The following is a 25862-nucleotide window of genomic DNA, read 5'->3' as shown; positions in this document are numbered from 1 at the left end:
AACAAAAAACACACTTTTTTTCTTCAAGTTATCCAGGCATGGTAGCACATGCCTATAGTCCCAGCTACCTGGGAGGCTGAAGCAGTAGGATCACTTGAGCCCAGGAGACTGAGGCTGCAGTGAGCCGTGGTCACACACTGCACTCCTGCCTGGGTGACAAAGCAAGACCCTGTCTCAAAAAAAAAAAAAAAAGCCAACTTTTCTGGGCGTCACAATAGAGGGACCAGAAGGAATAAAGAAACTGAAGATAGAATTTCTTTCAACATTAGCTGCATTACCTCTTATGGAGTAGACACTTACAAAATTAAAAGAGTCAGATTAGAACCAGAAAGAAGCGAAGTACTAGGTGAAGGGGGTGGGGGGCAACTAGGAAGAGTTGGCCCTAAGGTGAAGGTTAACCAAGAGAAATATGCCAGAGTAAAAAGTAAAGCAGCCAAAGTTATCACTATGCCAGTCACTGCCGGCCTATCATTCATCCTTCTAAACAAGAAATTTCACCTCACCTTGTATTCATCCAACCAGACATGTGCCAGCCTCAAAGAGTTGTGTGTCATGGTGTCCTGGCCTTCAGGAGATCCATATGGTCGCCTTTTTCGGAAAATGTGTCCTACTCTAGAGCAAGGGATGATGAAGAGCTTACCACCACACATCCAGATCTGGCCAGAAGCAAAAACAGGTGTTAACAGTTGCCTCATGTTGTTGTGAAACCAATGTATGAATTTTCAATGAAATTAATCTTTATTCAATAGATGTTTATGAAACTTGGCAAGATATTTATATCTTATTAGATACAAATATTCAAATAGAAGAAAATGAGAAGGTACACATTGTTAAAAATTATCTGTCTTTATCATTACAAGGAACTAAATTCTAAAACAATGCTATAGTGAGCATTTACTACATAAGTCTGAAATTGCACTTACCCAACTTTGTTGCTTTAACAGATCAAGAGACTTGATCTTAGGCACTTAAGAACAAGAAGTGCTTATTACCTGGTTCTGTCATTTCAGTTTCACAGGTACTTGCTTATACAATGCATATTCTTTTTTAGAAAACAGATTTTTAAATATAAAATTTATAGAATAACTCCAGATTAAGATTCAAAAGACCTTAGCTCTGGTCTAAATTCTGTCTTTGACTATCTGAATTACTTTGGAGTTAAGTTTGTTTTTGTGGGACTCGATTACCTTATCTAAAAAAAAAGAGACTGAACTTTAAATAATAAAATCTAAAATAAGAAGCATAATAAAATCTATTACGCCTTTAACCCTAACATTCTAAACTTACAGAATGAAAACCTGCTTTTTTTTTTTTTTTTTTTTTTTGAGACACAGTCTCGCTCTTGACCCCCCGGCTAGAGTGCAGTGGCGCTTGGCTCACTGCAACCTCTGCCGCCCAGGTTCAAGCGATTCTCCTGCCTCAGCCTCCCGAGTAGCTGGTATTACAGGCACCCACCACCACGCCCAGCTAATTTTTTTGTATTTTTAGTAGAGAGGGGTTTTACCATGTTGGCCAGGCTGGTCTTGAACTCCTGACCTCAGGATCAGCCCTCCTTGGCCTCCCAAAGTGCTGGGATTATAGGCGTGAGCCACCATGGACCCAGCCAAAACCTGCTTTTTAAAAATACTGTAGTCAATACATTTGCAGAAATACAGAAGGACATATGAACAAGTATCATGGTATTATCTGACAGGGATTCTGCTAACTGGACTAGGAGATGGCTGGGAGAAATACTGGGATATTTGCTTGGAAGAAGTCTCAGCTCTCCCCTTGCCCTCTTTCTGCCTTTTCCAAAGACTGTCTACACTATGGTCCTCTGAGCCACAGACCCCACCTACGCTGTCACCTTTCAAACCTTAGCAATTGGAGAAGACAGATAATGCAACGTGGATTTCTTCCTCAGGACAGGGGTACCTGTATACATAAAGGACTTGGTAAGCTATACATGGGGTGATGGTATAATGCAGCATCAAACTGAGCTGTTTCTGAAAGTACAATGGGAAGCTATTAATTTTTCCAAGAGAAAAGGTATGAACTAGGATTGTCTTAGGCCTCAGGGAAGTCTGGTCACCCTGACTATATGTATCTGGTAGTATCAATAAAATAAACCAACAAAAAAAGAACAAACCTTTAAATTAGCACATTAAGACATTCTAAATTTATATCCAACCATTCATTACAACAATACTTTTATAATTAAAAAAATACATATATATATATATATACACACACATACATACACACAGAGTGGAATAACAGATACTGGAGACTCTAAAAGGTGGGAGGGCAGTGAGGGATGAAGTACTACCTACTGGGTACAATGTACATTATTCCGGTGATGAGTGCACTAAAAGCCAGACTTTACCACCACACACTATGCACTTGTACCTCTAAATCCATAAAAACAGACTAGGCACAGTGCCTCACGCCTGTAATCCTAACACTTTGGGAAGCCAAGGCAGGAGGATTGCTTGAGTCCAGGAGTTCAAGAAAAGCCCGGGCAACATAGTGAGACTCGCATCTCTACAAAAAATAGAAAATTAGCCAGGTGTGGTGGCACGCACCTGTACTCCCAGCTACTTAGGAGGCTGAGAGGTGGGAGGATCGCTTGAGCCCAGGAGTTCGAGGCTGCAGTGAGCCACTGTATTCATGCCACTCTACTCCAACCTGGGCAGCAGAGCAAGACCCTGTCTCAGAAAAATAAATACCAATAAATACATAGCTTCTTACATGCTTTTTCGTTTTGTTGTTGTTTTCCTAGCCAATGGATCAACATGTATACTTTTGACATTTCGAACAGATATTATCCATCACAGATTCTGACAAAGTAGCATTCATTAAGGACAATTTGTCAATAAAGATGGTCATGAAGCACTCTGGGAGGCCAAGGCAGGAGGATCACTTGAGCCCAAGAGTTCGACACCAGCCTGAGCAACACAGTGAGACCCTCATCCCTACAAAAAATAGAAAAACTACAGGCACGTGCCTGTAGTCCCAGCTAATCAGGAGGCTGAGGCAAGAGGATCGCTTGAGCCCAGGAGGTCAAGGCTGCAGTGAGCCATGATCACACCACTGCACTCTAGCCTGGGCAGCAAGAAAGACCCTATCTCAAAAAAAATAATAATCAAGGAGAATATAAAGAAAATATGAGATCATGGATGAAAATCATATTCCACTACACAGTTATTAATTGAGCATGCAAAAAAATTAAATTACCCGAAATGATATTTCCAAATTTTCTCCTCCCCAGATATCCATGCCACTATCATACTGTCCAAGTTCATGGAAATACTGTCTGTTCATGGCAAACAAACCTCCAGCCATTGTTGGTGACCTAGAAAAAGGAAAACAATTACTGTGCTCATTCCATATAGTCAGTTATCTTACCTACTACTTTTGTTTAAAATAATCAGTGTCGTTTTGGAACATAACTAATAAAAGTTGAATTAATGATTATGAATCATTTTATCCAGAATCAGAGAATGAGCCAGGCTGTACAATTGAATTTTCTAGATTGCTAATAATATGCTAGTATCTGGCATATGAAGGCTACTTTTCTAAGTCTCACAAGTTATTTTCCTGTTATAACCATTTCTGATGGAAAGCCACCTGATGCGGTCATTCCTTCTGACAATCTCACAGAGCCTTGAGGATCAAAACTGGGCTCTAAGGTCCACCAAGGAGAGACCTGACAAACATCACACATTGGGAGTTGGACTCACACAAGTTAGACCAGTGGCTCTCAACTGGGATGACTGTGTCCCCGGCAGACATTTCATAATGTTTGGAGCATTTTTAGCTGTCACATCTTGATGTGTTTGTGTGGCAGGGTGCTCCTAGAATCTGGGTTGAGGTCAGGGATTCTGCTACCTATCCTAAAATGCACAAGAAGGCCCCTACAACAAAGAATTATCTGGCCCAAAACGTCAGTAGTGCCAAGGCTGAGAAGCCCTGTGCTGGAGTGACAAAAGCCACAGACTGGTCCTCTCAGGGACTGGAGCTAGCTTCCAGTCCACTCAATTCCTAAAACTGGATAGAGGGGATTGTGGATTCTAGTGGCCCAAGCTGCCTGCAGAAGAGATGCAAAATTATCTCTGCAGGGAAAAAACATCATCCCAGATATGAACGTATTTCTATAATTTTTCATATATCATGTCTGATACTAAGCAAAAATAAATAAGCAACAAATAAATAAGCAAGCAAATGGGAATATAAAATCACATGAAAGCAAAATGAGAGAAACAACATACACCAGAAACAGATATGCAGGGGTTTCAAATATGGAATTATCAAGCAAAGACTTTCACTGCTCAGTATATTCAAAGAAAAAGACAAGGCAGAATTCGGCAGCAAATTAGTTACTTCAAAAAAGTAACCATGTTTATACATATACAAAAGACACTTTTTAAAAACAAGACCAAAAAAAATGTAAGCAGCCAATAAAAAAGAGATTATCTTAAGGGAAGCAAAGTAAGACTAACAATGCTGACTTCCTGTCTGAAACAGTGAATGCCAGAAGGTTCTTGAATGATGCCTTCAAAGGCTGAAAGAACATACATGTCTGCCACTGCCAACCTAGAACTGGATACTGAGTAAACATGTTCTTCAAAACAATGGTGAAACACAAGGACATTTTCGGAAAAACAGAGGACTAAAAACTAGGATGTCCAACTAAACGATTGACTAAGAGTGTTCTTCAGCCAGGATGGGAGCAATCCCAGATAGAGCCTGCAGCTGCGGAAGGAACAGGGTAACATAAAGCAGAGATACTTGGGCAAGCCTGTGGGAATACTGCTACGTAAGAAATGGCTTCTGGGGTTTAAATTATATGGACAACAACAATAACAAATAAACTGGGGGAGGAATAACTGAAACGTGAATGTTCTGAGATCCTGGCATCGTTTGGAGAAAGTACCAATTTTGATTACACTCTGGCATATCAAGAACAAATGTTGTATTCTTTAAAAAGTTGGAATACAGGCAAACCTCTTTGAATTCAATCTACATAAGAAATTTTTAAAGAAAACAAAAATAAGAAAGAAGAGCAGCTTTATATTACAGAAGATGAAACATAGATAAGAACATAAAATAATTCCTATACTATGACTTAGTAATTATACTAGCAGGAATCCATCTTCAAAATCCTAATGACAGAAAAGGCTTACGTATTAATGTTTTTCACAGCATCACTCCGGCTACCAAAGAACTGAAGGTAAGTTAGTAAACAATAAATACACCGCGGTGTTTGACATACCAAACAGCAACCACCACACGGGACCCTCCCAGGGCTTCCTCTGCAATGGTGGCCTGGTCTGTCTGCTTCTCTCACAGGCTCTAAGTCCTTGAGGGCACATAGTGTCTTACTCATAAATCTTTCCTTAGGACTTGGCAGACTGCATAAAATTCAGTACATACTCAAGAATTTTTTAACGTACAAATTAAGTCCAACACTTTTACTCCTTACAAAGAAGGAGGAATTATCTTTAATATCATTTTTTTCTCTTTTAAGAAAGCACTGGTAGGAATTTTTCAAACAAAGGAGCGATCTTACTTTATTGGTGCAGTGGCTCCCTCCACTCCTCCTAGCTCAGAAAGGGGGACAAGATCCCATTTGAAGTGCAGCCCCCAGTTGAACCCTCCACGGACGACAGGGGACGAGCTGTAGGCCAGCGTGTCGGCGCTGATGATGTCAATCACTGGGCACACCACGGTGTGCTGGTCCTCACGGATGGCAGCCAGCAAGGGCTGCAGCCACATCACATTCACTTCACAGTGGCTGTCCAGAAACACAAGGACTTCTCCTGGGGAGGAAACAACAGAGGCTCAGGAGAGTGTCGCAACGCTCAATTTAGGTACAGCCACCTGTCCAATGGGATGACGCACTGACACAGTATGAAACACGAATGCCACCCTCCCAGCCCCAGACGGCTTAACTGCTCCACTACACTTCACTGCCGATGGTCAACAAGGACGTCCCTCAGCCAGTAATGCTGCATGCAGTGTCCTGCCGTAATTGAGGGGCCCATACAAATCATACGCGCAACTCTTGAAAAAACTGACAGGCAATTCAGAATCTCTTCAGTAAACACAGTCAAAGTCTCACAGTAACAACTCAACTCTTTGTAAGGCCAGATACTGAGTATTTCAAGATGTTTTGGTGCCATGACAGTGGCCAGTTGTGTGTAGATATTTTTATTACGATTAATCAAAATATTTCAAAGTTTAGCACACACTTAGAATACATCTCTCTGCCTCAGTAAACAGAGTACAGAGAACACAGCTGCCTTCTCACTGGTGACTAGGACATGCACTGTAAGTATGGATGATGGCTGCCACACAGCAGTTCTCCCCCCAGAGAGGGAGGCGCAGCCGGTGGCGCTGTCGGGGACACCTCTTGCTCATTTCTGTTTCTTCCATCTCCCACCTTTCCTTTCTACTGCCCCCACCCTCTTAGCTTCAGTGGCTCTCATCTGCCAGTGGGATACGTCTTTCTTCTAGTTAGCAAAATATAAATCATCAACATTTTATCCTGCATTTTAAGCTCCTCTTGATAAATGTGAGCAGAATTGAGTTTTTTTTTTTTTTAAATAATTTCAAATTTTAAGAGCTCCACGATTCTTTTCTTTTTGAGACAGAGTCTCGCTCTGTCACCCAGGCTGGAGTGCAGTGGCGCGATCTCGGCTCACTGCAAGCTCCGCCTCCCGGGTTCACGCCATTCTCCTGCCTCAGCCTCTCCGAGTAGCTGGGACTACAGGCGCCCGCCACCACGCCCGGCTAATTTTTTGTATTTTTAGTAGAGACGGGGTTTCACTGTGGTCTCGATCTCCTGACCTCGTGATCCGCCCGCCTCGGCCTCCCGAAGTGCTACAAGCGTGAGCCACCGTGCCCGGCCAAGCTCCACGATTCTTCTGGGCAGTTGAGAAACTCAGAATGTCATCATCAGGTCGCATCATTGTTTTTCTTTTTTTTTTTTTTTTTCTTTTTGGAGACAGAGTCTGGCTCTGTCCCCCAGGCTAGAGTGCAGTGGCACCATCTCGGCTCACTGCAAGCTCCGCCTCCCGGGTTCACGCCATTCTCCTGCCTCAGCCTCCCGAGTAGCTGGGACTACAGGCGCCCGCCGCTAATTTTTTTGTATTTTTGGTAGAGGCAGGGTTTCACTATGTTGGCCAGGATGGTCTCGAACTCCTGACGTCATGATCCGCCCACCTCGGCCTCCCAAAGTGCTAGGATTACAGGCTTGAGCCACCGCGCCCGGCCGCATCATTGTTTTTCTAAAAATGCACTTGTGAAATGTATCAAGATTTTACATGAACCACTTAAAGCACCAAATGTTATCTATCCAACTTCAACTAGTGATAAAAGCAATATCTCAGACAGTTTTCAATGATGCCCGTGAATCAGTCCCACAGTTCAGTGTCTGTAAACAGCCTGAAGGCGGGGGGATGTAGGCAGCTCTCCGCAGTCACTGAATGCAGAAAGGCAGAACCTCCCACATGCACATCAGTGGGGGTGAGGTGAGATCAATCACAATTGCTTCGAGGAGAAAATGGATTCAGAGCTTTTCTTAATTCTAAAAGTGTTACTTTTTCCAATTAACACCAATTTAAATGAAGACTACACCTGGTCACAGTGAACCTGAAACAATGACTTCCATGCACACTGGCTTGCTTCTGACAGATCTCCTAAACTATATCTGAATGAGGACCTGAAGAGATCATAAGGGGAAAAAACCTAAATAACGCTTGCTGTCTAAAACAAGTCAATTCACAGTAAACATGCATTGTAACAGTACAATGTTTTGAGTGGCTTAATATTGAAAATACCCCAGAATTTTCACTTTATTGCTTTGCCTTGAATAACTCCACACAGCCAATTCAGTAAGTCTTTACATGACTAGAAACCTAGAAAAAAAAGTCTCACAAGCCTTGAATTCAGTCTGCATCCACTGCAGATGGGATGTAGACAAGCTGCTTCTCTTTCTTTGTTAATTGCTTCAGGTCAGTGTGGGCTTCAGAGAAAGAAGACAGATGCTAAAAGTGAAGTTCTAGCTCAGCCCATCTCATGAGCCAGTGGCTCCACAGGGGGAGGGGTGGTGAGCAGTGCCGACCACCACAAACCCAGGGGCAGGTTATCTAGGAGAGCGTGGAATACAGGAAGGACTGCAGTAGATGCTGTCACTGCTAGGGAATGTCCCCACCAAGTTCCGTCATTCTCAAATGACTTTGAAAATTTTTTCACCATGTCCATGCCCTACCTGCAATATCACATGCCTAACATTTTTAAACAGATTCATTTGTTTTAATTACATTTATTTAAAATTTTTTAAATTACAATCATAAATGAAACTCAAGGAGACCAATTACACATAGGTAACCATAAAATGAAATACAACAGAATCAATATAACGTAACTGGAGATTAACCAGACACATTTTCTGCAGAAGACTGAATTTGATATCTGTTATTTCTTTTTAAAGGGGAGGATCAGTGTATGATGGAAATACACTAGTAACAATGGAGACTTTCTCCTTGATGGAATCAGAAGAATTAAGAGGAAATTTTAAAGAAAATGCCTTTTATAGTTTTGTAAGTCAATCTTACGTCCATTTACCAATTAAAGTCATGATGTGCAGCTCCAGAGGGATGTGCTCCACACTAAGAATTAAAGCATAGTTCCAATCAACAGTTTGGGTTCGTAACATTTTAAATTTTGTATTTAAAAACATAAAAGTTCAGTTACATTATGGTCTGGGCTTTTCTGCTTATATAAGTGAACAAGATATAAAACCTATTTGAGGGGCAATAACTATCAAAGGGTCGCTATGAAAATAGACACCGAGGATTTGAGAGTTCAGCCCCATGCACTACGTGCTTTGGGGTAGCAGGCTTGGCGTTATGAACAGGCCTTTCCCAAACAGAACAAGCCTCGTCTCGTGCTTTGGGGTAGCAGGCTTGGAGTTATGAACAGGCCTTTCCCAAACAGAACAAGCCTCGTCTCTCCTGCTGGCAATGTCCATTTGAAACACCACTTTTCATAGACTTTGCAGAATCAGGACAGGCGCCGAGGCTCGAGCCCTTGTCATCCAACACCCAAAGAGCAAAGCTATCGAGAAGTGATACCTGTCGCGTGGGCCGCGCCAATCATTCTTCCTCGAATCAACCCCTCACGCTTTGTATTTCTTATGACTTTAATTTTTCCAGGGAGGTATTTTTGGACATATTCATCTAGTTCTCCTTTCAAATCATCTGAAAATAGAGTCCCACAATTCAAACTGTATGAGACATATATAAAGACACTTTACAGCTATTCTAAAGTTGTATCTAGTACTTGCTAAAATTTACAACAAACTATCAAGCAAATACTACAGAATATTTTATTTTAAAAGAGTATTACAGCTTATCCTGTAGGAAGAAAAAGGAAAGAAATGAAGGGTAAGAGCTGGCATACTAGCCAAGAGGAATACTTACTTTAGTTACAGACTTATTTGTATCTCCATAGCATCGAGAGCAATGCTTTGCATAAAGAATGTTTGAAATGAGTATTTTGAGTGCATAAATGTTCAGGTGACCATATATAAATCACATTGATAACAAAGAAAATGAGATATAAATGCCTTTTATTACAAAGGAATTTATTTTTAGTCCATTTCAAAATAGTTAAGAAATAACTTCTATTGCACCTACCAAGAATAACAAGAACAGCATTGAATATGTCCTTTTATTAATTTAGCATCTTTCTTCCAAGGTTGCTAAATATTTTTTAAGGAATTCTATGTCATTCACCTGTACATTTCAGAATAACTTGAAAGATCGTGTAAGATAATAAGCAGTAATTCCTTCCATAGTTAATATAAAAACCACCTCAAATTATGAATTTTTCCTTTTAGGTAAAATAGCCGGGCCGGGCGCGGTGGCTCACGCTTGTAATCCCAGCACTTTGGGAGGCCGAGGCGGGCGGATCACGAGGTCAGGAGATCGAGACCATGGTGAGACCCCGTCTCTACTAAAAATACAAAAAATTAGCCGGGCGTGGTGGCGGGCGCCTGTAGTCCCAGCTACTCGGAGAGGCTGAGGCAGGAGAATGGCGTGAACCTGGGAGGCGGAGCTTGCAGTGAGCCGAGATCGTGCCACTGCACTCCAGCCTGGGTGACAGAGCGAGACTCTGTCTCAAAAAAAAAAAAAAAAATAGCCACAAAGTGAAAGTCAAATACAAGTTGACTTTAAAAAACAAACAAACAAACATAAATTCCAGAAATCAGTATGTAACCAATCTTCTACTTGGTCCAGACTCAGATTTGTTAGGTTTTTTGTTTGTTTGTTTTTGGCCAAGGTTTGAGAATTTTGCTCCCATGAGTCTCTGTCCATTTCTTTACCTTCTATATTTAAGTACACTGGTATACCAACTCTGATGTTGATACAAATGGTACTTAATAAATGCCTGAGTACGTGAAAAAGTCACTGGCATACACCTGTACCACTGTGTTTCTGCAGGCTGCTGTCATGAAAAGAGCAGAAGGCTTGGAGCTATGCAGACTAGAGGTCTCATTTCCACTCTACTACTTAACAGCTATGGGGTCTGAGCAAATTACTTAATTTTTATATTTCTCCCTCTAAAAAATGGGCTTCCAGCCTTTCTTGCAAGCTCACTGAGAGCTGAATGAGCATTGTAATAAAAAGCCTTCTATCCTGTTTGGGTACACAAAGCCATTCTTAGCCAGAGTCTATGTTGAATTAAAGAAAGGCGTACAGAATATACAATATGTAGTGAATCATAAAATATTGGCATTCAGAGACCGTTGAGGAGCTATCAGAATGCAATCCACTTTTATCTGGGGACAATCAGTGTAAGAGACTTAACAGAGAAGCATAAGCCAAGGCATCATGCCAACTGAAAAAGGCCCATCTCCAAAGGTCACATACTGTGTGATTCCATTTATATGACATTCTTGAAATAACAAAATCAGAGATGGAAACAAAATCATAGAGAGTTGTAGTTTCAGGGACTGGGGAAGAGTGGAGGAAAGCACGAGGCATGACTAGAAGGAGGCAGCACGAGGGCCCTCTGGGTGAGGAAACAGTTCTGTATCATTGCAGTGAGAGTTGTGGGAGTCCATGTGTGTGACAGAATGACCCTGGACCACACACACTGTACCAACGTGGATTCCTGGTTCTGATAGGGGAATGTTACGATGGAGAAACTGGGTGAAGCGTACATAGACCATCTTTGTAACTTCCTGTGAACCTACAGTTATTTCAAATAAAAAGAGGTGTGTTTTTTAAAGTAAGCCACGGAAAAAATTTCAAGGGCCAAATTTGGGTAGCATAGTTTATAAGCAGGTTACAAAGATAATGGATTTCTTCAAACTTATTTGTAGTCAGCCCAGCTGTGACTGCATGCGTTGGATCCCTACCTACCACGTACTTGAAAGTTCTGCTGTGTTAATGTTTGTCAGTGCTATAATGACTGACAGCCTGGATCCAATGTTACCAGTTGCAGCATTCCTTACCAAAGTCACTATCATCATCCACAAGGATGATCTCATGAAGCAGGTGTGCTGGCGTGCGGTCTATGACACTGTGCACTGTCCGAAGCAAGGCAGAAAACGCTTCATTATAGAAACAGATAACAACACTAGCAGATGGCAGGTCAGGTGGGTAGAACTTTTCTTTACATCTGTAAAGATAAAGATGAGGAAATTCTGACATTTTAAAAGGCTCGAATGTTTTAAATTATTATTCACCTACAGATTTACTGTCCCCTTGTTCACCCTCTTCCCCGCCCTTTTTTATTTTTTGAGATGGAGTCTGGCTCTTGTTGCCCAGGCTGGAGTGCAGCGGCGCTATCTCGGCTCATCGTGACCTACGCCTCCCAGGTTCAAGCGATTTTCCTGCCTCAGCCTCCCAAAGAGCTGGGATTACAGGCATGTGCCACCACGTCCGGCTAATTCTGTATTTTTAGTAGAGACAGGGTTTCTCCATGTTGGTCAAGCTGGTCTCAAACTCCCGACCTCAGGTGATCTGCCCACCCCAGCCTCCCAAAGTGCTGGGATTACAGGCGTGAACCACCATGCCCAGCCTGTTCAGCCGCTTTCTAACATTATGGTAACAATTTTTTTTAAAAGCATTTACAAAAACAATACAGTTTCTTCTTCAAGAGTTTTACATCTTGTTAATAATGTCTCCTTCCTATACCTGCTATCTTGTTTACTTTTGGATAAATTTTTTCTTTTTTTGAGATGGCGTCTCGCTGTCACTAGGCTGGAGTGCTGTGGCACAGTCTTGGCTCACTGCAACCGCTGACTCCCGGGTTCAAGCAATTCTCCAGCCTCAGCCTCCTGAGTAGCTGGGATTACAGGCGTGCGCCACCACGCCCAGTTAATTTTTGTATTTTTAGTAGAGCCAGAGTTTCACCACGTTGGCCAGGATGGTCTCGATCTCCTGACCTCATGATCCGCCCACCTCACCCTCCCAAAGTGCTGGGATTACAGGCGTGAGCTACCATGTCCAGCTGGATAAACATTTTTTTTAAACTTCAGGGTTTTTTTTCTGTTTTGGAAGAGAGGTTACATAAAAATTTGAGTTCCTTTTACCAAAATCACTGCAAGTGTTTCATGCAGCACTCATAAGCTAATGTCCAGCTTCTCCTCAATGAGGTTTCAAAAGGAAACAAATATAAGACTTTATATTTGAAATTTTATTTTTTTTGCCCAATAATAAAAAAGATTTGAATAAATTATGATATACCAAGATAACAGAAGAGCTTCCATGTATCAAATCATTCCAAGCAACTATTTGGAAAAAAAGGGTTAGGAGCTTTAAGCAACATCAAAAAGCCATGAACTGGCTGGGTGCAGTGGCTCATGCCTGTAATCCCAGCACTTTGGGAGGCCGAGGTGGGCAGATCACGAGGTCAGGGGTTTGAGACCAGCCTGGCCAACATGGTGAAACCCTATCTCTACTAAAACTACAAAAATTAACCAGGCGTGGTGATGTGCGCCTGTAGTCCTAGCTACTCGGAGGCTGAGGCAGGAGAATCACTTGAACTTGGGAGGTAGAGGTTATAGTGAGCCGACATCATGCCACCACACTCCAGCCTGGGCAACAGAGTGAGACTCCATCTCAAAAAAAAAAAAAGTCATGAACTTAGAGAACACATCCAGAACCCTGAATTCTTTCCCAGGGCACACACAGCCCTCCAGCATCTGAGCCCTGCCTCCCTCCAGCCTTGTCACCTCTCTGCAGGGACCACTCCAGTACTATGCCCCCATTTCCCCAAACCCTATCACAGCCCTTACTCATGTGCTACCGCCGGGACTTGCTGACTTATTTGCCTCCCCTGCTAGACTCTGAGCCCTGAGAACTCAGGAACTACTACATCTGTTTGTTTCTTCCAGCGCTCAAGACGGCGTGTAGCAAACAGAAGGAGCTCAACAAATGTCTGTCTGTGGAATGACTGACCACATGCACGAAAAGCCTTTGATGGAACAAAAATAATGAAAGAGAAAAGTGAAATGAGGAGTAAACTTCTTCACTGATTTTAATTCCTATTCGCCATGAATCCAATCAATAAACACTTAGAACAAGCTTATACTCAGGTTATTTAATTAGCACCCTACTCTCCTTCCCCAGGTGATCTGAAATGTTAAAGGAGACACAGTAAGCTCTAGGACTCTGTTGGTACATCTCAGACCATGTGGCTTCACATATAACACAAGTGGAAATCTGTCTCAAGTTTCCTAGTATGCTGGATAAAGACGCTGCATTGGGAAATATGAACACTGTCCTCGTGACCTCTTACATTGACACTAAAAACATCGTGTTGTTAAAATGTATTTGCAAATCCGATAAGGCACATACGCTGCATTCCTTGTGTCTGGCACATCTCTGTGGTAGCCCAAGCGGTTACTGATAAGCATATTAAAAGCATGTTTCTGATAGCCCAAGTCTCTCAACTCCTGATCGCGTTCATTAAAAATCATACCTGCAAAAGAGTGAAGTTAGTGAATTAAATCTAGAAAGTATCATGTTACTGTTAATGATATTATGATCTTAAGAAAATCTGACTTTATCCTATTATAATCTAATATCTCTTTCCTCAAACTTAGGTTGTCTCCAGGTTGAAGTCAAATTCTTATCAGTCTAGGTCAAAGCAAGTGTGTCTTAACCATAAACACCACCTGCTCACAAGCCATAATCTTTTTCTTTTTTTTTTTTTTTTTTTTGAGATGGAGTCTCCCTCTGTTGTCAGGCTGGAGTGCAGTGGCACAATCTCGGCTCACTGCAACCTTCAACTCCCTGGTTCAAGCGATTCTCCTGCTTCAGCCTCCCGAGTAGCTGGGATTACAGGCACATGCCACTACACCCAGCTAATTTTTGTATTTTTAGTAGAGACGGGGTTTCACCATGTTGGCCAGGATGGTCCCGATCTCCTGACCTTGTGATCTGCCTGCCTCGGCCTCCCAAAGTGCTGGGATTACAGGCGTGAGACACCATGCCCGGCCACAAACCATAATCTTAAGGATAGCTTATTATATTCAAGAGAAAAATTTACCTGCAACCAGGAAAAAAATTTTTATAATTTTCCATTAAAGCAATAGATTTTAGAACCCCAATGGCCCTCAACAGGCCTCAATTACATGCGAGTTTTTACAGGAGTCCCTCCCCAGAAAAAGACGATTGATAAGCTTTTCTATAAAAAGAGCTTCCCAGGTCAGACACAATGGCTCACGCCTGTGACCCCGGCACTTTGGGAGGCCAAGGCAGGAGGACTGCTTGAGCCCAGCCTGGGCAACACAGCGAGACCTTGTCTCTACTACAAAAAAAAAAAAAATAGCCAGGTGTGGCAGCTCAGTGGCTCACACCTACAGTCTCCATGACTTGGCTACTCAGGAGGCTGAGGCAGGAAGATTGCTTGAGCCCAGGACATCAAGGCTGCAGTGAGCCACAGTTGTGCCACTGTACTCCAGCCAGGGTGACAGAGTGAGATCCTGTCTTTAAAAAAAAAAAAAAAAAGCTTCACAGTTTCTGGTTTCACTGTGAGGGAATTCCTCCACAGGCCTAATCGAAGTCACTGTAATATTAGGCAGGGCGCGGTTGCTTATGCCTGTAATCCCAGCACTATGGGAAGTAGAGGCAGGCAGATTGCTTGAGGTCAGGAGTTCAAGACCAGCCTGGCCAACATGGTGAAACCCCATCTCTACTAAAAATACAAAAAAAAAAAAACTAGCCGGGAGTGGTGGTGCATTCCTGTAGTCCCAGCTACTCGGGAGGCTGAGGCAGGAGAATCTCTTAAACCTGGGAAGCAGAGGTTGCAGTGAGCCAAGATCGCACCACTGCACTCCATCCTGGGCAACAGAGCAAGACTTTGTCTCAAAAAATAAATAAATAAATAAATAAAAGTCCATTTAAAAAAAAATAGAACTCTGTTCCTTTAATACAGTGAATGTTTTATGAATATTCAGGTGTAAAGGGATGAGATATAGAATGCAGTGTTTCCGGCCAGGCGTGGTGGCTCGTGCCTGTAATCCCAGCACTTTGGGAGGCCGAGGTGGGTGGATCACGGGAGGTCAGCAGTTCAACACCAGCCTGACCAACATGGTGAAACCCCGTATCTACTAAAAATACAAAAATTAGCCAGGCATGGTGGCACACGCCTGTAATCCCAGCTACTTGGGGGGCTGAGGCAGGAGAATCCCTTGAACCTAGGAGGCGGAGACGGCAGCGAGCCAAGATCATGCCACTGTACTCCAGCCTGGGTGACAAAAGCAAAACTCTGTCTCAAAAAAATAGAATGCAGTGTTTCCCCAATTTATCTGAACACAACTAGTGTCCCCAAATCTACTTTGAGAAACATTATCTCTTAATATGCCTTCTCTCTGAAACTGTTTCAACTGCAGTTCATCCTTTTTAAACACAAAACAACAAACCTCCACTAGCATTTTATACAAGGAGAGAAACTCCAGAAGAGAAGACTTTGGTGATGACCAAAACATAAAAGAAATAAAATTGAAATTGCTTGATACCTAGAACCTAGAGCAGAGCCTTGCGCAAAGAAGATTCTCAATAAATACTCCTTAATTCAACAAGTACCAGAACACGAAAGAATCATGTTCTATTATAGGTCTCTTGAAAACATTCCATATGAAAAGATTGTTTTAGCTTACTTTTCTTATTCCCCTACTCAGATAAAATTGTAGCCAAACCTCAACTAATTAACATGCCAGAGGACCTTTTTCAATTAATTTTATAATTAATTTCAGATTAAATGAGAAAATGTTTTTAATTTTAAATGTATTGTTGATTTTTTTTTTTTTTTTTTTTGAGACACGGTCTTGCTCTGTCCCCCGGGTTGGAGTGCAGTAGTGCAATCTCGGCTCACTGCAGCCTCTGCCTCCTGGGCCCAAACAATCCTCATAAGTAGCTGGGACTACAGCCATGCGCCCCCACACTCAGCTAATTTTTAAACTTCCGGTAGATACCACCTTAAGCTGGTCTTAAACTTCTGAGTCCAAGCGATCTACCAGCCTCAGCCTCCCAAAGTGCTGGGATAACAGGTGTGAGCCACCATGCCTGGCCAATAATCTTTCTCAAATGTACCTTTTTATAGGTTCCTTTCCCTGATTGTTCAGTAATTTTCTACTCAGAAATCTGCATACTTTTAACTACTACATTATTTATACTAATTCCTTCTATATTAAATTTATTTTATGTAAGAAATTTTGGATGTTTTTCATTTTTTAACTGTGATAATTATGCACATAACATAAAACATAACATTAGTGACATTTAGTACATTCTCAATGTTGTACAACCAGCATGATTATCTAGCTGCAGAATATTTTCAGCACCGCAGAAGAAAACCCTATACCCATTAAAGCGGTTATGCTCATTCCTCTCGTTCCCCAGTCCCTGGGAACCACTCATTTGCCTTCTGTCTCCATGGACCTGCCTATTCTAGACATTTCACATAAAAGGAACCCTACAACATGTGACCTTTTGTGTCTGGCTTCTTTCACAAGCATAGTGTTTTCAAGGTTCATCCATGTTGTAGCATGTATCACACGTCATTCCTTTCTCTGTCTGAATAATATTCCATGGTATGGATAGACTACACTTAGTTTATCCCTTCATCAGTTGAAGGATATTTGGATAACATGTTGTCACCTTCTGTCTATTGAGAATAGTGCTGCTATGAACATTGCATACAAGTTTTTGAGCGCCTGTTGGCAATTCTTCCAAGTACAAACCCTGGAGTGGTATTGCTGGGTTATATGATAATTCTACGTTTAATTTATGGAGGAACCACCAAACTGTCTATAGTGGCTGCACTACTCATTCCCACCAGCAACGTGTGAGGGCTCCAGTTTCTCCACATCCTCACTGTTGCTTGCTACTCTCCTTTTCAAGTTTATTATTATAGCCCTCCCAGTGGGTGTGAGATGGCTATCTCATTGTTTCAATTGTCATTTCTGTAATCACTAATTATATTAAGCATCTTTTCATCTGCTTGTTGGCCGTTTGTATGTCTTCTTTGGAGAAATGTCTATCAAATCCTTTGCCCATTTTAAAATTGAGCCATTTGTCTTTTTATTAGTGAGTTTTAAGAATTGTTTAGGCCAGGTACAGTGGTTCATGCCTATAGTCTCAGCACCTTGGGAGGCAAAGGCAGGCGAATGGCTTGAGCCCAGGAGTTCGAGACCAGCTTGGGCAACATGGTGAAACCTTGTCTCTACAAAATACACAAAAATTAGCTGGGCATAGTGGTACACCCCTGTAGCCCCAGCTACTCGAGAGGCTGAGGCAGGAGGATCACACGAGCCAAGGAGGTTGAGGCTGCAGTGAGTCGTGACTGCGCCACTGCCCTCCACCGCAGGTGACAAGAGCGAGACCCTGTCTCAAAATGAAATAAAATTACAAACAAGCATTCTTTATATATTCTGGATACTGAACCCTTATTAGAAATATGATTTACAAATATTTTCTTCCATTCTGTGGGTTGTCTTTTTTCATTTTTTTTTGAGATATAGTCTTGCTCTGTTGCCCAGGCTACAGTACAATGGCGCGATCTTGACTCACTGCAACCTCCACCTCCCGGGTTCAAGCGATTCTCTTGCCTCAGCCTCCCGAGTAGCTGGGATTACAGGCACCTGCCACCATGCCCAGCTAATTTTGTATTTTAGTAGAGATAGGGTTTCGCCATGTTGGTCAGGCTGGTCGCAAATTCCTGACCTCAGGTGATCCACCCACCTCAGCCTCCCAAAGTGCTGGGATTACAGGCATGAGCCACTGCACCCAGCCCTTTTTTCACATTCTGGATGTGTTATTTGATGTACGGAAGTTTTTACTTTTGATGTAGTCCAATTTATTTTTAAAATTGGAAGGTCTGAGTCTTACAACTTTGTTCTTTTTCAGACGGTTTTGGCTATTCAGAGCCTCTTTTAATTCCATATTAATTTTAGGATAACCTTTTCCCTCTTTACAACAAAGACCACTGACATTTTGATAGGGATTGCACTGAATCTATATATTGCTTTGGGTGATATCTACATCTTAACAGTATTTAGTATTCCATTCTATGAACCTGGAATATCTTTCCACTTATGTAGGTTTACTTTGATTTCTTTCAGCAATGTTTTACAGTTTTCAGCATACAAATCTTGCAGCTCCTTGGCTAAATTTATTCCTAAGTGTTTTATGACTTTTGATGCTATTGTAAATGAAACTGATCTCTTAATTGCATTTTTCAGGCCACTCATTGCTAGAGTATAGAAATGCAACTGGTTTTTGCCTGTTTATCTAGTACCTGCAACTGCCAAATTCATTTATTACATCTAATAGGTTTTTTGTGGATTCTTTACGATAGTCTTTCCCTTATTAACAATCCTAGCAATTAAAACCTTCTTCCAGGGCTGGGCACAGTGGTGCATGCCTATAGTCCCAGCTACTTTTAAGGTTGAGGTGGGAGGACAGCTTGAGCCCAAGAACTCGGGAACAGCCTGGGCAATATGGTGAGACCCCATCTCTTAAAAAAACAAACAAAAAACAAACCCCTTCTCCCATAGGTTCCATTTTCTTTCTAGCCTTTTTTCTTTTTTTTTTTCTTCCCTGGACCTTGTTTGTTTTCTTATAAAATACTGAAGTCAGAACTGGATAAATTAGAATATATCTCCCCACTGAGTCTGCAGAAACCACAGAACTTCAGCTACTTCCCAAACAAAATAAATCAGTGGGGGAAAAAATGATGCAGCATTTCTAATCTCCTAATTAATCTAATTAATCAAACTCCCAGTGATTAAATACATTGATATGGATGCTGGTAAACATCATATACTTACCTAATTCAGAAGAGAATTTCAAGTGGCCTTCTTCTGGATCTTCAACATGACTGTCTATCACATCATCGATTTTGTTTGCTTTGAACTGTGGCTCGAGTACTCGACTTGGGCCTCGAGTGAAACGGGGATAGAATTTTTTTGGAGATGGTCCATGGGGCCCAGACCCCTTGACGGGCACATTCTTAAGTGGCTGAGTCACTTCACTGAAGTTGAAATAAACAAAAAGCAAAACTGTCCAGGTCGCAGATGTAAAAAGGCACCCATAACAGAAATACCGAACTGTGACACTTCCCATTATAGACCTAGCATAGCTGAAGGGCCATTGTCAATTTCCTAAAAAAGAAGAATAAATATGTTAGACACTTCAGTACATTTTTAAATCATCCACTAAATACAGAATCACTGTTTTCCAAACCACCAAGTAGGACCACTATGCATACAGTTAATGGGGATTCAAATACAAGAAGATACATGCATAGTACTGAGTTTTTAAAAAGGGTTCAACAATGAAAACCTCAGGCCCATGGGTTAATGCTCAGAGAACCAATGGCAGTGAAATAGCTGACTTATTCATTTGCCCATGTTAATGGATACTTCTTCACCTTTGTTCTGGACTGCTTTCAGTTGGGTAATTTTTCTCATCAGGTTATAACTTTTCACAAGGAAAATAACAAGTACCACATGTATCATAACAGGACAACTCAAGTCCCTTCCAACTATACAACTGCAAGATTCTTTTTTTAATCCAAAGATCTTAAGAATCTATTGTTAAAAATAAGCAACTCTAAGCAACTCTGGCCAGGTGCGGTGGCTCACGGTTGTAATCCCAGCACTTTGGGAGGCTGAGGTGGGCGGATCATTTGAGGTCAGAAGTTCGAGACCAGCGTGGCCAACCTGGTGAAACCCTGTATCTACTAAAAATACAAAAATTAACTGGGGGTGGTGACAGGCGCCTACAATCCCAGCTACTTGGGAAGCTGAGGCTGGAGAATCTCTTGAACCCGGGAGGTGGAGGTTGTGGTGAGCCAAGATTGTACCACTGCACTCTGGCCTGGGCAACAGAGCAAGACTGTCTCAAAACAATAAAAATAAATAAATATAAGCAACTTAAAAAAAAAAAGTTCTACTTTCCAATCAAAGGTTATGCCTGCCTTAGTGTCCACTCTAAATCTAAGTTATTTTCAAATAAAGAGTTCGAGTAATTATGTTCCCTCACCTATAAAAACAAGGCAAGAAGAACTAAATGTAGCACTGAACAGCAATTTTTCCTAAGCTTTTTATTTATTTTTTTCTTTTTAAGACAGAGTCTCACTCTGTCACCCAGGCTGGAGTAAAGTGGCGGGATCCTGGCTCACTGCAACCTCTGCCTCCTGGGTTCAAGAGATTCTCCTGCCTCAGCCTCCCAAGTAGCTGGGATTACAGGTGCGTGCCACCATGCCTGGCTAATTTTTGGATTTTTAGTAGAGATGGGGTTTCACCATGTTGGCCAGGATGGTCTCAAACTCCTGACCTCAGGTGATCCGCCTGCCTCGGCCTCTCAAAGTGCTGGGATTACAGGCGTGAGGCCACCATGCCTGGCAATTTTTCCTAAGCTTTCCGATATCTGATCTTCATGGAGGCTAACACAATTTTCTAAGGAATTCTTTCTAAGGAGCCCAATGCACATATAAAATCATCTCACTAAACAGACTTATGGCAGAGAAACCCTATAGGCAATGTAGATACATAAGAAAACTGCACAGAGATACTGCTTTTAAGTTACTTCTTTCTACAGCACAAAATAATCTTAAAAATGGTATTGTCCCCAAAAGATCAGGAGAAAGCAAACTGGCATCAGTAAAGCACCACTGTAAAAATTAGGTTCTCTTGTACAAGGTTATGCCGTAAGCCTAGAAGATGGTAAACAGTTCAGTTTCTTAACTGTCTGCCAACCAAGAACTATTAAGAATTCTACTACAAGTCAATTAAAAAGTAAAAAAATAAAACAACAGTTAACATACCAAAACAAAACAAAAACCCAACCAAACAAAAACTCCCACCAACAGTAATACCAGAGGCATGGCTGGAAATGACAATAGTACAAAGGAAAATCAGGCACCAATGAAAGCGCTATGTCAGCTGCAGGCACTTTTAAAACTAAAGACATAAACAGAAAAACACAAATACTTGAAGTAGAAGAAAATGTTCTCTCAGTAAGGAAGCCCATGAGAGCAAATGAAAAGACAAGAAAAAAAAATGCAATGTGTAACTTTGTAACAAAAATATTGCAACAAAAATGTACAGAGCAGTGACATTTAGGTGAAACAGACATTGTAACTCCCTAAAATGTTCGCTTAGGGGTAGACAAAGAGCAAGTAAACAAACAACAAAAACAAAAGCACTGCTTCTTCCAAAGGCCATGAGATCCTAAAGTTAAAGAGTGTAACCGGACAGGCTGCTCTGAATCCACGAGGAACCAGGCACCTAGGGAGCCAACCCCTTCTTCAACCACATAGCAAGATTCACGCTTACAGGTTGTTTTCCTCAAACCACTCCCGGCCTTCCCGCTTCCACCATGGGCTGCTTGGCCCTCACAAAAGGGAACCATCCAAAACAGACCCTGAAGAAACCAAGGGCTGCTCCATTAGCAGCTATGAAAGATGGACACTGATGTCGCTTGTGTTTTCTTTAGCCGGATTCCCACTATCATGTTGGACCATGCCCAACCCTGCCTCCAAATGTCTTGGTTAGTGTTCCTGCTGTCACCTTTACCTAAATTCCACATAAGGAACTTTGCCCTACCCTCAATTTCATCATCATCCAGGACTGATGTGATGACCTCTTCACGTCTAAGTTAAAACCTCCCACTCCGGCTGGGTGTGGTGGCTCACACCTGTAATTCTAGGACTTTGGGAGGCCAAAGTGGGCAGATCACCTGAGGTTAGGAGTTGGAGACCAGCCTGGGCAACATGGTGAAACCCCGTGTCTACTAAAAATACAAAAAATTAGGGCTAGGCGCCGTGGCTCACACCTGCAATCCCAGTACTTTGGGAGGCCAAGGTGGGCGGATCACTAAGTCAGGACTTAGAGACCAGGCTGACCAACATGGTGAAACCCTGTCTCTACTAAAAATACAAAAAATTAGCGGGGCGTGGAGGCACACGCCTGTAATTCCAGCTACTTGGGAGGCTGAGGCAGGAGAATCGTTTGAACCTGGGAGGCGGAGGTTGCAGTGAGCCGAGATCGCGCCATTGCAATCTAGCCGGGGCGACAGTGCGAGACTCCGACTCACAAAAATAAGAATAATAATAATAAATAAATATATAAATTAGCCAGGCGTGGTGGTGGGCGCCTGTAATCCCAGCTACTTGGGTGGCTGAGGCAGGAGAAATTGCTTGAACCCGGGAGGCAGAGGTTGCAGTGAGCCGAGATGGCACCACTGCATTCCAGCTTGGGCGAGAGTGAGACTCCACATGAAAAAACAACAACAACAACAAAAACTCCCTCTCCATCCACAACCCTGACTCCTCAGCTGCATCTACCCCTATGTCTTCAGTCTCATGACAGGCAAAGTCCAGGCACTCAGCCCTCCCCACTTCCCTTACGATTTAATTCTATTTCTGTCTCCAGCTATACAGCCTGTAATGGCTTTACTTCCTTCTCTATCCAGCTGGGAACATCGTGTTAAATAACACATTAGAAAGTGAGAAGTGCTCAGGAGAGAAAATAAAGCAGGGAAGAGCAACGAGGAGGAGAAGGTGTGTGAAGCTTCAGGAAGATGGAGAGGGAAGGCCTCCCTGAAAACTGATACTTGCATCAAGATGTAAACTGAATAGTGAGTACTGCAGCTATCTGGGGAAGAGCTATGCGGGGTGGGGGGGGGGGTGGGGGGGTGGCGGATTAGGAGCAAAGGCTCTTGAGGAGTGCGACCAGTGAGGTCAAGGAGCCACGTGCTGTGACCAAGACAAGTACACTAAAAACCAATGGTAACAAAGTAACTAGAAAGGTTACAAAATATGCAAATGAACACTACAGAGATTTCTACAGAACTAAGTAGTGAAAATACAACTTTTTTAAAACCCATAGGATATGGCTAAATTTATAGCTTTTGATGCCTATATTGGAAAATATGACCACAAACTATGAATTAAGAAAAATATAACTGAATAAACCCAAGGAACATAAAAGAATAATAAAAACATTATCAGGAATTAATAGAGAATGAAAATAAGACAACAGAAGCCAAATGCTGGTTCTTTAAAAGATCAGTAAAATTAACAAAATGAAACTGCCTTTGCAAAATTATGACAGTAGAAGAAATCTGACACAGCTGACCTCCAAACGGTCCCTGGTCACTCCTGGGTGTATGCCAAGCTAACTTTAGGAGAAATGTGGTTTCCAGTTCAACTTAGGAGCAAGGATGATAACAGCCCCTCCCTATAACTAGCCCCTTTCTTTGATCAGGGACTGAAAACCACCTCTGTAAGCAAGAATATGATAATGGGAACTGGAAGGGCCTAAACTCCACAGAAATGTAGGTGTAGTTTCTATAATCCCTTACTGCTCGGGAGTCATGTGGCCAGACAGTCGCAAAATTCATGACTTCCTCGATTGTTCCTATAGATAACATCATTATTGTAGAACCTGTAGAAAGTAAAAAGTTCCTCTTCAAAGTTTCACTTCTTGTTAAAGAGTAAATCATAAGTGTTAGAAATAATAGTTTATTTTAAAGACTAACTTCCTTTAAGCCTCTTCACTTTATGCTAATAACTCTTTGTTAAGCCCTATCCTATGTAGCTGTTAAACATGCTCACAGGTGTGTAGTACATTCTATGTCCTCGTACCTTAACCAAAATATTTGTGCTGGACATGCTTACGGGCACGTTCTAGCTCGCAGCCTATGCCCCTCCCCTATTTGGCATAAGCAACTTCCTCTTTTCCTTTGTCTTTCCATTACTTTTACCTATTTAGAAAAGTTTTAAACTGTTAGCCAATCGGGTTTTAGTTTAGATTGTGTGGTCTGGCTCCAGCCAATGGAGACAGGACACAGTAGCAGGAACAAACAGCATAAGGGATAAAAATTACGTCTTTCCTTTGTTCGAATGTGCTCTCGCCATTATTCCAACTGCGATGAGCGCCCTTTCTGCAGAAAATACAGATTGCCTTGCTGAGAGAATTAAATTTATATTTGAGTGCTATTTCTTTACGGCACCAGGGAACAAACATTTTACATATAACATATGTACATATTTTTTTGAGATATCTTTCAGATGGATCCTACCCAGGCTTGTGACTCATGACTCAACTGGTCCTGCAGGTGAACTCTGTGCACAAAGACTGTTGTTCACCCCCCTATGATTTCGTCCCCAACCAATTAGCCACACCCATTCCCTAGCCCCCTGCCCACCAAACTGTCCATAAAAACCCTAAAGTCTGAGCCTTCAGGAAAATGGATTTGAGTGATAGGCCCAGTTCTCCCACATGGGCCAGCTTCACATGAATGAAGTTCTTTCTTGACTGCAATGCTATGGTCTCACGGTATGATTTTGTCTGTGGAGTGGGCAGGAAGAACCCGTCGGGCAATTACACAAGCACTGGCAAAACATATCAAGAAAAATGCATGCATAAGATGACAATGAGAAAGAGGCATAAATACAGACACAGATTGAAAATAGGAGCACTGTTTACAAATTCAGGTGAAATGATCAAATTCCTAGAAAAAAATAAATGCACAACACCAGCTCTGGAAAATCAGGAACCTGGATGCCCTATAGTCCCTTTGAATGTTAAACTATCATAAAAACATTTCTAGGTGATTTTAAAAGTGAGTTCTACCAAGTTCTAAGGAACAGATGATTTTAGGTAGATGCAATGGCCTTCAGAGGACAGAAAATGAGGAAAGATTCTCCATGTCCCTTTCTAAGGCTGTTACCACCCTGATATCAAAATAAGGGCAGTTTAAGTAAAGAATATTAAAGACAATCTCAGAGAGATTACAGAAATCTTAAAAAAAAAAAACAAAAACCCTGAAACCAACCATGTTTTTAAAAACTGAATATACCATGAACAAGTTGTATTTACTTCAAGTACTCAAAGTTGGTCCAATATTTGAAAAACCATAATCTACCACCTTCATAAATTAAAAAGAAAAAAACCCACATTGTTTGATCAATGGAGATAAAGAGTTTATTACAATTCAACACTCAATTCTTAACAAACTAGGAAAAATAGGGAAATCTTTGCCTGACAAAGAGCATCTCTAAAAATCTTATAGCAAACATGATACTAAACAATGAAACAACAAAACCATTTTCTTTAAAACTAAAAGACAAAGGTTTCCATAACACTTGTATCACACTACCATAAATATAATATTGGAGGGCAGTAGTTTCAAAATACAGAAATCCTTGGAGTATTTATTAAAAATACAGATTCCCAGGGCTCCACGCCAGCTATGCCAAATGGGAATTCCCAGAGATAAGGTTAAGGAATCTTTAGCTTAAACAAGCCTCCAAGTTAACTCTGATGCACAGCCAGATTTGGGAATCAA

At 41.8% G+C, this 25862-nt stretch overlaps 1 protein-coding gene across 3 annotated transcripts in view; it reads right to left on the bottom strand.

The window, feature by feature from the left end:
* Positions 1-25862, bottom strand: part of GALNT11 (polypeptide N-acetylgalactosaminyltransferase 11) — a 75120-nt gene that overhangs the window by 9108 nt on the left and 40150 nt on the right. For 2 of the 3 annotated variants that reach the window (XM_032762268.2, XM_032762270.2), the window contains exons 2-8: positions 19334-19666; positions 13857-13980; positions 11507-11673; positions 9120-9245; positions 5552-5801; positions 3217-3334; positions 504-656 (exon numbers count right to left, since the gene is read on the bottom strand). In XM_032762268.2, the coding sequence (XP_032618159.1) occupies positions 504-656; positions 3217-3334; positions 5552-5801; positions 9120-9245; positions 11507-11673; positions 13857-13980; positions 19334-19628 (1233 nt within the window). In that variant the 5' untranslated portion in view covers positions 19629-19666. The remainder of the gene's footprint in view (positions 1-503; positions 657-3216; positions 3335-5551; positions 5802-9119; positions 9246-11506; positions 11674-13856; positions 13981-19333; positions 19667-25862) is intronic. The other variant, XM_032762271.2, reaches the window with a different exon arrangement.

The sequence above is a fragment of the Hylobates moloch genome, unplaced genomic scaffold (genome assembly GCF_009828535.3).
Source record: "Hylobates moloch isolate HMO894 unplaced genomic scaffold, HMol_V3 SCAFFOLD_1, whole genome shotgun sequence".
Taxonomy (NCBI): domain Eukaryota; kingdom Metazoa; phylum Chordata; class Mammalia; order Primates; family Hylobatidae; genus Hylobates; species Hylobates moloch.
The sequence above is the reverse complement of the archived record's forward strand: the minus strand, read 5'-3'. Positions and strand labels throughout refer to the sequence as shown.